Below are 12,266 nucleotides of genomic sequence, written 5' to 3'. Positions count from 1 at the left end.
ATTATCATATATAGACGTATAATTGATCAAGCCAATAAAAAAAAAACTGATTTAAAGACACACTCACCCGTTCTGCAGGCTCGCAGATGTTTCAAATAATAAGGTAAAACGAGGTTCTTAAAAGAGTTGTCGGGAGTTGTTGCATGAACGTGTAAGAGGAGTTCGGTACGTGTTCAAAGCCTATCTCCACACGCAAAAGAAATGGAGAAGGCAACGTCCGATGTTACTGGTATAGTTATTATTTCTATTTTTCTTTTGAGAAGGAGGCACGAGGCACGTCAAAAAAGAAAAGAAAAAAAAAAATACTTGTTATGTAGCGTGTTACGATCGACGTCGACATCGTCTTGTCGACTAGGTGTCAGTTCCGATTCGGTGAACCTTTGCCGACCGTGGAGAGACGAAACGACGACAAAGTTACGTGCGCTATACCTTTTAAAAGTATATACTTACACGGCGGTCGATCTTTTGTGTAGACTTTGCTTTTGTTTGATTCTCTTTTGACTCGCAGTAGACATTCAATATTTTTTCAAGTTATTTTCTCGTATTCCCGTAGACTTCAGTTCGATGGGAAAAACATATAATAAGATCCAGTTGCTTTTTTTTTTTTCGAGTTGTTGTTCACCTTTCAAAGGCGTTGTGTACACACTTCTAGGTTTCAATTTTCCCGGCTTTTCACGAGGCTGTCAACATCAGCATCCCACTCGCACGGCAGACTCTATATGAAAAGAACTTTTAGTGTAGATACGTCTAAGGCAAAAGTGAGAAGGAAATAGATGAAATGGATACACACGCAAAGAAAACCTTTTTAAAAAATTGGCGGAGATTTCATTCAATTTATCGGACCCCTCCTTTACTTTGATTTCGAATGTACTGTGTCACAGTCTCGACCTCGCGACCTAATAATCAAGTTGGGGCTCAATCAGAAACGAATGAGCACGTAAAACTTGTGCAATGAAATGAGCTCGTCTATAAAGTATATACGAGCCTATATGTACAATAAATAAATAGTCCAGATGGGCGGAATGAAATAAGCCGATTGAACACACGAGAAATTGGACTATATGCGCTATCGGATTAGAGAGACACACACAGCCATAACAACTGGTGTGTAACTATATACGAGTTATATATATAATACACAGGACTTTTGCAGCGAATATATTAAGAAAAGGCCAGTTATATACAAGAACACACACAACAGACGAAGAAAAAAGAAAGGGGGGGGGGGAAGGAATTTTGTTTTATTGTTCACTTCTTTATTGGATGCGTTTTGTGTAAAGAAAGTTAGTTTTGCGCCTTTGGTCTTATCTACTAGTCGAATAACGACAGAAAGTTTCAACAGGAGAAAAGAGACTAGTATAATATGAGGAAGAGGACGTAATAAGCGTGTGTCTGCCGATCGATTCCGCTCCAATTCCGATTGCTTATATATATATATCTAACTAGCACGTCTCTTTATTTGTTTTTTCGCTTTGTCGTCCTTACGGATCTGTTGGGGGGGAGGAAAAAAGAGGGCCACAGCACGTAGCGTCGGCCCGTGTAACGCGCGTGCTCTGAATGAAGGAGCTACTTAGATTTTTACCGAGTTAATATCAATTGTTTTTTTTGGGGGGTTTCCCTTGCTCTTGTACGTACACTCTGCACTAGATATATATCCATTGTCTACCTTGTTTCTATCAAGTTTCGGTTTATATGAAAGGAAAATGTACTACTTTGTTATATTAGACCAACATTCTCCGAATATAAGCAAACAGCGGGGTAATTAACAAGCTTCCTTTCCAACGCGGAAATACACATTTGTTTTTTTCATTTGCCTATAAACTCGAAGTCCTAATTATTAAGAATTTACTGCTGTACGGAGTAAATTGCATTTCATGTTTATAGTGTCTAATTTCTTGCTGATAATCAAGGTCGCTCTAGTGGTGCGCTGTGAATGAACGAAGGGCAATCACGGCGACCATCCAACTGTTGGAGGGGGAGTGTCTAGATGAAATGGATATTCACACCCAAAGTCTTTTTATAATACGTACAACTGGCGTCTAAAAATAGACACAATTCATCACTGTCGTCTTTATATACGAGCTCGTATAACCCCATTGATGATTTCGCTGGCGCAACGGCAGTCCTAGATTGCGAAATGATGATGAAGAGTGGGATAGCAGCAACACAGAGATATGTGTTGCTCAGGATTTTGTTGCGTTTGATGGACAAAGAAATGGCGAACAAGATAAATAAAAGACGAAAGAGATGTAGACACAAACCCAATCAGTTTGGCTCGTCTGCCATCTCCCGCACCCACGTCTCCTTAATGAGGACAATACCATTGGCGTGTCTTAAGAACCAGTGTCTTCGGTCTCCAATATATATTGCAACGACATTGAGATAGAACACGAACAGTCGGCCCCGATCTGCAAACATCAATATAAAGATGTATGGGCCCGTCTTTTCCCTTTTGGTTTGCGCTTACATTCTTCTGTCCCATCTATTGATTTATGTCTTTCCCCTTCTTTTTTTTATCGGTCTTGCTTTATTCTATAAAATAATAATAATAATAAAAAGAAATGTACATACTCTGCTGAGATCGCTATTGCATTGTCGTCCGTGTCACACACACAACGAACACGAGAGAATTGATTTCGTTCCTGTACAAACGGAATCGTACGGATATATCTTTAAATATATCTAGACAAGGAAAATGGCTTTCGAGGCAGTTTGACTTGTCCCTTCTGTTATCTAATTCATTTCTTTTATCTTTCGATGAAAAACAAAAACAAAACAAAAAAATAGGTAGAAACAGAATGTATAAGTCACTGAAACGGATCACGCAAGTCATCCAGGATGTGCGCTTCTTGTCTAAAAGAAAAAGAGGGGGAAGAAAAGAGCCGATTGGCCTCGTACACACATCACCGAATCGATAGGAAATGGCTTGGAAATTGCCGGTCAGTTTGCCAATAAGACCCGTCAACGACTATCCCCTCCCACTATCGCAAACGCGTTTGTTTTTTGTTGCTCTTCTTCTTCTTACTTATGTAACCAATAATTTAGACTTTGCTTATAAACAGATGGCGACGATCCAATGCAGCAAAGAATTCCGAAAATATTGCGATAGTCCTTCAAAGAACTAAAATCGATCCACGCGCTACGTGTTGCAATATACCAAGAATCTAAAATGTTATCCCATTCCGAAAATTGCGCATGCAGACTCATAATGCCGCAATATATTTTAGAAAAAATAAAAATAAATAAATAAGAATCCATGCATTTTTAAAAGCTTCTCCGAATCCACTCTCTTTCCCCCTGTTTGATATTTCTTGTGCGGATGCGAACAGGCATTTTTGATTAGCAATGCTGAAAAGCTAACACACATTCGAGTATTAAACTTTACTATTTCTTTTTTTTCTTAGTTATAACGTCTGTTCTTCATTTTCCGCAAGCTGAGCACGTTTTTTTGATTTTTCGTCTTCCACCCACCACCAACAGCTAAAATACTAGGACAACTTTTCTGGCTGCATTTTCAAAGATCCAGGCCACACTTTGAAATGCGTCTTAACATACACACACAAAGAAGCCTGCGGAATATAAATACATAAATATACACATCCAGTATACGGATATAGATATAGTCAGTATTCATGTCCGTGGGCTGTAGACAAACGGAGAGATAGTGAGACGGATAGAAACATAAATCGCATTGATGCAATAGGAGGCGGCAAGACACCGAACGCGGAACGATGCAAAGTTAACTTGCCAACGCAGTGCCGCATGCAGTCCCTAAAGTTCCACACACACACACACACACACACACACAGAGATAGAGATTGAAGGCACAAACGAGAGAAAATGTCCAAATTGCTAGACGAGCCAAAGGCCGTGGGATCCGCTCTCACCGGATCTTCTTCTTAGTCTCCCCCCCCCCCACCCTTTTTTTCCCTTCTCTCCGGACAACTTTTTTTTCTCCCCCCTTCTTAACGAGAGAGAGAGTCCCCTCCCTCTTTTTGCCATTCGTGAATAGTCTACGCGAATTTGGATGCCTTGTTCACCATCAAAGAGGCTACAGAGACTTTGAAACTGGGCCAAGTCTCGGCAATGCTTCACCTCCTTCTTATCCTCGAGCCTTTCCCCGGTTTCTTAATACACAAGAAAATGCCATCAAAAAGAATTGGAAGGCCCGGAGATGGGTCGCCCCGCAAAAAAAAGAGAGACTGCAGTAAACCCGTTGTCCCATGAAGAGAGTAAAAAAGGAAAAAAAGTTTGAAAAATCTTCCATAAAAAAAAAAGAAAAGGAAAAAGCAAGTATCAGCCATGCTGATGATAATGATGATAGAAAAGTGAAAAACTATAGAGACTCTCATTTCTTTTGTGCGCTCTGTTGAGCTCTTGGCTTAACGAGCGAGTCCCGTTCTTTAACCTGACTGCAAGTTTGCCAACCCACGGTGACATTGGCACGTCACTTCAAGTTTCATCATTTTTTTTTTTTATGATTTTATTATTAGTATTATTATTTTTTATCTCGGCGCAGTTTCTGTTACGTTCGACTATCCATCGCGGCCAGACGCGCTCGAATGCGTACACGACATCTGTAGGGGAAAAAAATATAAATGGGAGACACCCATCAAAAATCTTCTTTCTACTTCCGCCTGACCGCCATCCGAACATACGATTAGAAAAGGGGGGAGGGGGAAGGAAGAAGCATCTCAAAGGACTCGTTATCTATCTAGTGATTACGCGTCGTTTAATGGTAAACGAAGCTCTGCGGGGTAGTTGATGGTTAGGAAGAAACTGCTCACCGAGTTGATAATTAGAAGCACGGGGTTGTCGTCAAAGTCATCTCTAAACTGGGCAGGCTAACAATTGCAACGACTGCGAGTCATTACGTAAAAGAAACGGAGAAAAATGATGGCCAAGTCAAAACGCACGGTCGGTTTAGCATCTAATGACTTTTGAGAAATGCGATGCGCACCCCAAATTAATTAGACTGGTCCGTTGTCGTCTCTTGACTTTTAAAAAACCCCAAGCCCTACAATTTTTTTATACAATAAAAAAAGGGATTAGTAATTAAGAAAACATTACAATTAAACATTTAACCTTTGGTTCCTTTCTTTCTTTTTAGGTAAGAGCCACTCGTACGTCAATGTCGTTCATTGCATGCTACTTACAAACTATTATACGGATGTCACTTTACAGTCGATTAGCTCAGTCACTTTCTCGACGTTCTAGCAGCAAAGTTTACCTTTCGACCTTCTTCTCCTCGTTTCTAGAGTTTCGCAATGCCATTTTTTTCCATTTCGTTTGTTGTTCCATAAGTAGGACTAACAAAAGGGGGGCATACACAATAATGAAGACGCGCACGTATACAATTTCCAAGACCAACGTGTACGATACGTGAAAACTGAGAACTAATTTTTTTTTCTTCTTATTCTTTCCCCATTTTTAATTTGAAACTTTTCAAGACATTCACTTCAGGCAACCCTTAAAGGCTACGGAAGAATGAACTGCTTGAAAAGAGGAATGCTTTTGATTAGGAAATAGCAGAGATTCAAGGAATCCAAGTATTTGTTGAAAATTGAAACTCTTTCGCTTCTAATATGTCACTAACTTGTATACATACCCCCCCCCCCCTAAGGGATGGGAAGGGTCTCATTATTGTAAAGCCATAGATTCCACGGTGCCATTTACATACGCCCGTTGTGCTTCCGTTACCGAATTAGAGTATTGAAATCGTATACCTTTTTCTTTGTGTGAGTCATCAAGGGAACGTCACATCCGTCCGTTGCGCATGTTGCCATTTTAGACATTCAAACGTACGCACACACACACGAATGTCTGCTCAGCACACAGACACTTGATATCCGAATCTCGTATACACGTCCGCCTGGAAGGGAATAATAACACACGGATGGCATCACAAGAGAAGGGTTTATTATAGTTCTGAACTCGTGAGGAAGGAAAACAAGTCATCAGTTACTTACAACTGGCAGTGGTCGAATAGGTAGAAACGTCGAGTAGACGAACGTTCGGGTTTAAGACGCCCATGAATAAATTGATCTTCCCATTTCACTGCTTCTTCTTTTACTGTTGCCTATAAATAAAAGTAAGAATGTCTTTGTGCATCTATAGAATGGCTAAATAAAAAGAAGTTTTAGATGGAGCTATAGTATGTCAAATAGATTGACAAGCAAAAAAACTTACTTTTCTTATTGTATGGAGAAAAGATATTAAAAAAAAAAAAAAAAGTAAATAGGAAACAAAACAAAAATGGATTTTTAACAATTTTTACAAGTATATATTAAAAAAAGAACATCACCATGCTGTAAATAAAACGATGCAGCAAAGGGACCAAGTGGATACCAACATTTCCAGACGGATTAGCATAAGCCCTCTCAGCACAGTCAGCTCCCTTTTCTTTTATCAGCGTATGTTTGGAACCCTAGAGATGAAAATAAAAAAAAATAAACTAGATCGCCATTTCATTTTTTTTCCTCCTTCAGTAACTATCGATATGCAACAAGAAATGATACGTGGGTGCTGACAGCAAGTCTCTTTGCCGTGCGATCAATCCATCAGAGTCGGCCAATCTATCTCGTCTCTGTATTTCTATCTAAAGTACGTACCAAGACAACTGAATAGCCGGATCGTACAACATATTGCGGAAATGCAACGTTGCCGAGCATACATAACAAGCAAATAAAAATTCTTCCTACGCACTGCTCGCTGCCCAGCTCCGAAAACGACCGGGATTTATGAAAGAAAAAAATCCAATAACTTTCATCCTCTGTTTTAAAATTCGTACTTTACATCCTGACGAAGCGGCACTTTCGCTTGGATAATGTTCTCGTTTGTGTCTCTATAGACGAGCGTGCCCGTGTTGCTCGTCTATTTGCCAACGACAAACAAACTGATGAAGGATAGATGGTATCTAAAAGGGCCGCCACGTCAGTCTACCGACACCGACCGCAACGATCTCGGGTCGCTTCGACGTGCGTGTGTTGACTTATCGATCCGGTGAATTTTCTTTTGCGCGTTTTTTTCAACCCCATTTTCTTTCTTTCTGTCCGCCTTTTATCTTTTACATATGTACATACAACCAACGGGGGCTGATGTATGGATGTATACGTATGTACATGTCGAACGGCTGAGTGTCTTTCTGCAAGAACGGTGAAAAAGAAGAAATGCCTACATGGTTGGTGATGCGAGGAAGGGGGAAACGGATCGTCTTGTTGAAAAATAGAGAAATGGGGGGTTTCGATTTCGTTTCTATTTCCGTTTTCTATGAAGCTTTTTTTTTTATCTTAGGGAAAGAGGGGATTATACATCCTCGTACGCTTTGCCGCCTCTTTCAGCAGCAGGAGGAGCAGCCAATCTTATTGATATAGTTGTCTCCCCCTCTTTCCGTTTTCTTTTTCAAAGTGGATGTTAATATCAACTGATGTGAACCGTGAAATTTGTTGCCTCTTTTAACGCTCTTCAATCCTTTTCTTCTCCTAGTTTAACACAAAATAACACGTTTCCAAAAACTCTGGGGGGGCATTCATACGATCGATCGCTTTTCCAATCTTCTTTTGTCGATCTCCATCCCAAATTTTAGCGGGCAATCGGCCAATACAACAGTGTTCGCCCACTTTGTACAGCATTACACGAGTGTAGCCATTTTGGCTTTTCATTTGGTAGGACACAAGAGTTGTTGCCTAACCCCGTCGCCAATGAAGATGAGAAATGAGCCACGATCGAAACCCGTCGACAATGTTGAATGATTTAGGACGTGTGTGTGACTATAAACACACAGACATATACAAAAGAGTCGAGTGGCATCGCAAAAACATGGGCAGGGTGCATTGCTGATGCTTTCGGAACGTGCACGTCACGGTTAGACGACCGCAATAACAATCTCCCGGCGGAGTAATGCCACCGGGCATTTTCTTGCGAATTCAGACCTTTCCTTTTGCCCTTTCCAGGTTGTGTAGATTCGATATCCACTGCAATGTTTACGTTTCACAAAAAAAAAAAATACAGACAAGTTCTATTTCAAGCTAAAAAAAAAATTAAAAAAATAAATATTTTAAGGTTTACGTCAACGAGTTGTTTGCCGTCTAGCGGGAAGAGAGTGAAAGCAAGAGCTGCAATAGAAGCAAATGGAGATAGAAATTTGTGCTTGATCTCGTAACGTGCAGATATGGACGTTTTGAAGGGACGATTTTCACGTTTTGGTGGTTTGCGTTCCACAAAAGCAGAAAAAAATAAAATAAAATAGAAGGAGAGATGGTAGAGCCAACGAATCGTGAATCACGAAGCTAACATGCTTGCTTGACAGCAAAGCCAAAAAAGCTTGTCGATAGCTGCTGGCTATCGCGTTTCTACGACACGTCGAATTCGTTTGAAAATCAATAATAATTCCCTCCCCCCCTTTTTTTTTCTTTGTTCTTACAGAGAAATTACCGTCGTCAGTTTCAGCGGTGGCCGTTGTTTCGGATTTATGGAGTCCTAAAGAATCCGGCAGCATGGCTGTCCACCATTCGCACGAGAACAAGCAGCTGGCGACGATGCCTTCGTTCGACGTGTCCTTGCCACTCAACGTGACCACTCAATACGGCGCTCACGCTCATCTTGTCTGCCGTGTCCAGGATGTTGCCAACAAATCGGTTCGTGTACTTATCCAATAGACTCGTATTTCACGCCAAGACGACGTGCACTCTACGAATAAAGAGAACATAAATGAAACTAGTTAATTAAACCTAAACGGAATTCGTGCGAAACGTATAGTTAGTGCACACCTTAGTCGGCGTTTATAATTGATTAGCCCTTGCAGCTCGTGTCTCATGTTTTTTCCCGGGTTTCTATTAGGTCTCATGGGTGCGGAAGAGAGACGGCCATTTGCTGACGGTCGATACGGACACGTTCATAGGAGACGGCCGGTTCCAAGTACACCATCCGGCCAATTCAGACATTTGGACGTTGCATTTGAGAGCCGTTCGCGGATCCGATGCTGGCAAATATGAATGCCAAGTATCCAGCGAACCCAAACTAAGCCTCGTCTATCAACTGAACATCGTCGGTAGGACATTGAGAGGCAGATTAACTGTCAATTGATCATAGATACGCGGTAGATGGAATTATGTAAATTTTCTTCATTTTTCGCGCTTCACCCAAACAGTTCCGCAGGTCGAGATCAGAGGAGCTCCGGATATTTACGTAATGTCCGGTAGCGGAGTCGCGTTGCATTGCGTCATTTCAGGATTAATTGAGACCCCACCGTACATTTTTTGGTACCATAAAACCGAGAGGATTGCCGGCTCGGCGCTCGAGGAGTCGCGGACGCATGAAGGATCGAAGGAGGTGGCAGCACTAGCGTCGTCTGGTGAGTCTGCTTACGACGATATATTTCCTCCTTGTTAAACTGTGAAATAAAATAAACGAATTCGTGAGTTGCATCTCTTAATACCCAACTTTTGCAATGTAATTTCCGACAGGCGCTACGAAATACGGATGGAGCGCTCGCGTCACCCGCTTGGGACCAGATTCTCTCCTGGCAGTTTTGAACGTTCCTCCAGCTACGCCCGACTTTGCCGGCAACTATTCATGTGGACCTCCAAGCCTCCAACCGGCCAGCGTTGCACTTCACGTTCTAAATGGTAAATAATAATAAGGAGCTGGTGGACAGCATCCAGCTGTTTTTCTCTGCTCCGCATTTCTTCGCTCCCTCCTTTGCCTATCAGAATGTTCACGAAAGTCGGCCGTAGATGTTGACGGAACGTTGGTGGAATCGCTAAACACCAAGCTGGGCCCCCGTCTTTCAGCCTCTCAGTATATACACACACACACACAGCCTTAGCTATTCCGCTATTGTTCCACTACTCCTTCATCTCTCAAGACTGGCTTGAATTGGCTTAATTGGCCTATAGCTGCCTTCATTCCCAATCCGCTTCGTAAGTGGCGCACGTTTGTTCCGTTTCGCTCCTCCCCCACCGTTTGTGCACGGGGTACAATCTTACTCGCAGACGGTACGCGGGAGTTCAGAATGGCGGAAAATGTTTTGCGATCCGTTATACGCGGACAAATCAGTCGGCCAGTCAGCGAGCAATTCTAGCTGAGTGAACGCAATCTTATTAGGCAACGAACGCGTTACACGGATGAAGTTTTCCTGAGGGGGAAAAAAAAACGGGAAAATAAAAAGGAAGTTTAAAAAAGAAAAATAAAATACTTTTTTTTTTTTTTACACTCATGTTTATGGCCCACTCTGGGCGCGTGTGAGTGTGTCACACACACACTAGCCCGTTTCCCGCCGTTACGTCCATCAACTCACTGGCGGGTTTCTCTAAACAAGTCGGTCGTAAAAAAGTTTTTCGCTCCCCCTCCTGTTCCGCACGGTAGAAAGCATCCAACATGGTAAAGGCTTGAAATGATGGCGTGTCACCGGCGCTGATGATGTATTGGGATTTTGATGGACAAAAAAAAAAAAACCTCTTGCGCTGCTGGAGATATTCCGTTGCACGTCCGGGAATTTTCTCTCCAACGGCCAAGCTCCGCCTTCCCTTTCAACATTCATGTTGTGTTTGGCTGCGTGTGACGAGGTATATTGTTTTGTTTTCTCCATCACGTTGCCTAAAAAAGAAAAACAAAATAATAAAGTAACTTCGTGCTCTTGCCATTTTTCAAGTAAAAAATAAACAACCTCATCGACATGAATTTAATGTCTGGCACGAAAAGTTTGCCAAGTTGGGGTCCTCATCGTTCCCCGAGACCCCCCGGTAAATAAATCACGAGAAAGGAGGGGCTAGTGAAATCTACCTGGGATTTCTCAACGAGGTATTAAGACGGACGGTAAAAATAGGTTGGAGAGACCTTTTTCTGGAAAGAATAAAAAATGTAATTGAGAAGTGACTACAAGGGGAGCTGGTGCATGTTTCATACCGACCACGTTTCCAAGGTTGCTGTTCCACTCCACCAGTCAAAAGTTTTTCATTCTTCCCACTCCATCTGGAAATGAAAGTTCTCGTTTTTCACGTATCCACTGCAACGCGCAATGCAGAAACGAGGGCAATTTTCGTTTTCGACCTCCACTTTTCTACCGTGTCTGAATCGTTTTTGCAACTGTCTCAACTGATCAGTCCAATTTTCCTCTTCCAAGGACGTGTCCATCTTGCAGTGTCCAGCTCTTTCTTTGGCGAATACACTTTCGTCTATTCGCCTGTAATCATCAGATTCGCGTGTCAGGGTTAACTGTGACTTGACACACGTTTTCTAACCCAACACCCGCCATTTTTCTTTTCTTTTGGAACAACCGTTTGTTTGCATGTTTTACAATTAAACTTGACCGTCTTTTTCTCTTTCTTTTCCCCCGACAATCGAAACTTTCGATTGCCTTTGACAGGAGAGCAGCCAGCAGCCATGCAACACGGGAAAAACGGTGGAGTAGGTGCCGCCCAATTGGCCAGTTGGTGGAACACAGCGTTCGTGACTCTGCTCTTTATGATGGCCGCCAAATGGATGTCCACAGCAGCGATAGCCAACGAGAAACTAGACAATGAAGTCGCCGATGGTAATTTGAAACCGAACTGTTCGACCGATTGGACCATTTTACCAATCTCGAGAGATGGAAACGAGGTGCCGCTTTGCTGGACGAAAGACGTGCCGTCACGATGTCCGATGATGACTGTCTCGACACGCAGTTCGTGATTACTGAGGGGGGGAAAAAGAGCTTGAAACCGGAACCGAGGGGCGCGTGTGGGTCTGTAAATATATGAACAACGGTCGTTGGAAGCCGATAGGGAAGCGCTTGAGAAAAAAACGAGACCTGTGTGGTACAATATTGGGCGTTATTCGACTATCTAGGTATTCTAGACACATTTTCATTGCATAATTAACTTTACCAGCAATGAAACTCGATCCCTTCACCATCAATTCGTTTCTATATTATTACCTCTTCTAAAAAAGAAATGAAAAAAAAAAGTAATTACGAAAAAATAAAATAAAAACATTTTGAATGAGTTTGTACATTTCATATAATGTTTGGCATTGTCACATATATACGCCCAGGCACCCCCTATTCATTACTTGTCACCCTCTTCCTATTTGTTGTGTATCATTATGTTATGGACTATGTTTGTACCAGGCTGAAACCAGAACGGTGACAAGTATACATATTTAATCATTGTTACGAGTCGCAAAGCTTAATTACAATCCATTACCAATGACAACGATTCTCGTTAGAGTATATTGCTTTTTGGTGAAAGATTGCAAGTTGGGTTAATGAGAAACTATGAAAAATGATT

General features: G+C 41.9%; 1 protein-coding gene and 1 long non-coding RNA gene across 2 annotated transcripts; one reads left to right on the top strand and one right to left on the bottom strand.

Annotated features, from left to right (window-relative positions):
* Window positions 1-621: 621 nt before the first annotated feature.
* LOC116931165 lies at window positions 622-11,366 on the bottom strand. The gene is made up of 9 exons (XR_006651520.1): window positions 10,906-11,366; window positions 10,667-10,842; window positions 10,212-10,596; window positions 9,463-10,135; window positions 8,769-9,391; window positions 8,434-8,688; window positions 6,305-6,427; window positions 5,970-6,079; window positions 622-5,872 (listed from the first exon to the last, which is right to left on the bottom strand). It is a non-coding gene; the product is annotated as an uncharacterized LOC116931165 (long non-coding RNA).
* LOC116931122 (zwei Ig domain protein zig-8) lies at window positions 8,496-12,147 on the top strand. The gene is made up of 5 exons (XM_045178964.1): window positions 8,496-8,636; window positions 8,839-9,049; window positions 9,149-9,352; window positions 9,465-9,626; window positions 11,366-12,147. Exons 1-5 carry the CDS (start codon window positions 8,496-8,498, stop codon window positions 11,668-11,670), a joined length of 1,023 nt encoding a protein of 340 aa, XP_045034899.1. The 3' UTR covers window positions 11,671-12,147.
* The last annotated feature ends 119 nt before the right edge of the window (window positions 12,148-12,266 follow it).

This window comes from Daphnia magna, linkage group LG9 (genome assembly GCF_020631705.1).
Source record: "Daphnia magna isolate NIES linkage group LG9, ASM2063170v1.1, whole genome shotgun sequence".
Classification (NCBI taxonomy): domain Eukaryota; kingdom Metazoa; phylum Arthropoda; class Branchiopoda; order Diplostraca; family Daphniidae; genus Daphnia; species Daphnia magna.
This window is presented reverse-complemented; position numbering and strand designations above follow the sequence as displayed.

What these genes read in the sequence shown, in the direction of transcription:
- LOC116931122 (XM_045178964.1), top strand. Translation starts at nt 8,496, where the DNA reads ATGGCTGTCCACCATTCGCACGAGAACAAGCAGCTGGCGACGATGCCT. An exon ending in CTATCAACTGAACATCGTCG is followed by an intron (nt 9,050 to 9,148) that starts GTAGGACATTGA and finishes TCACCCAAACAG; the next exon opens with TTCCGCAGGTCGAGATCAGA. An exon ending in GGCAGCACTAGCGTCGTCTG is followed by an intron (nt 9,353 to 9,464) that starts GTGAGTCTGCTT and finishes AATTTCCGACAG; the next exon opens with GCGCTACGAAATACGGATGG.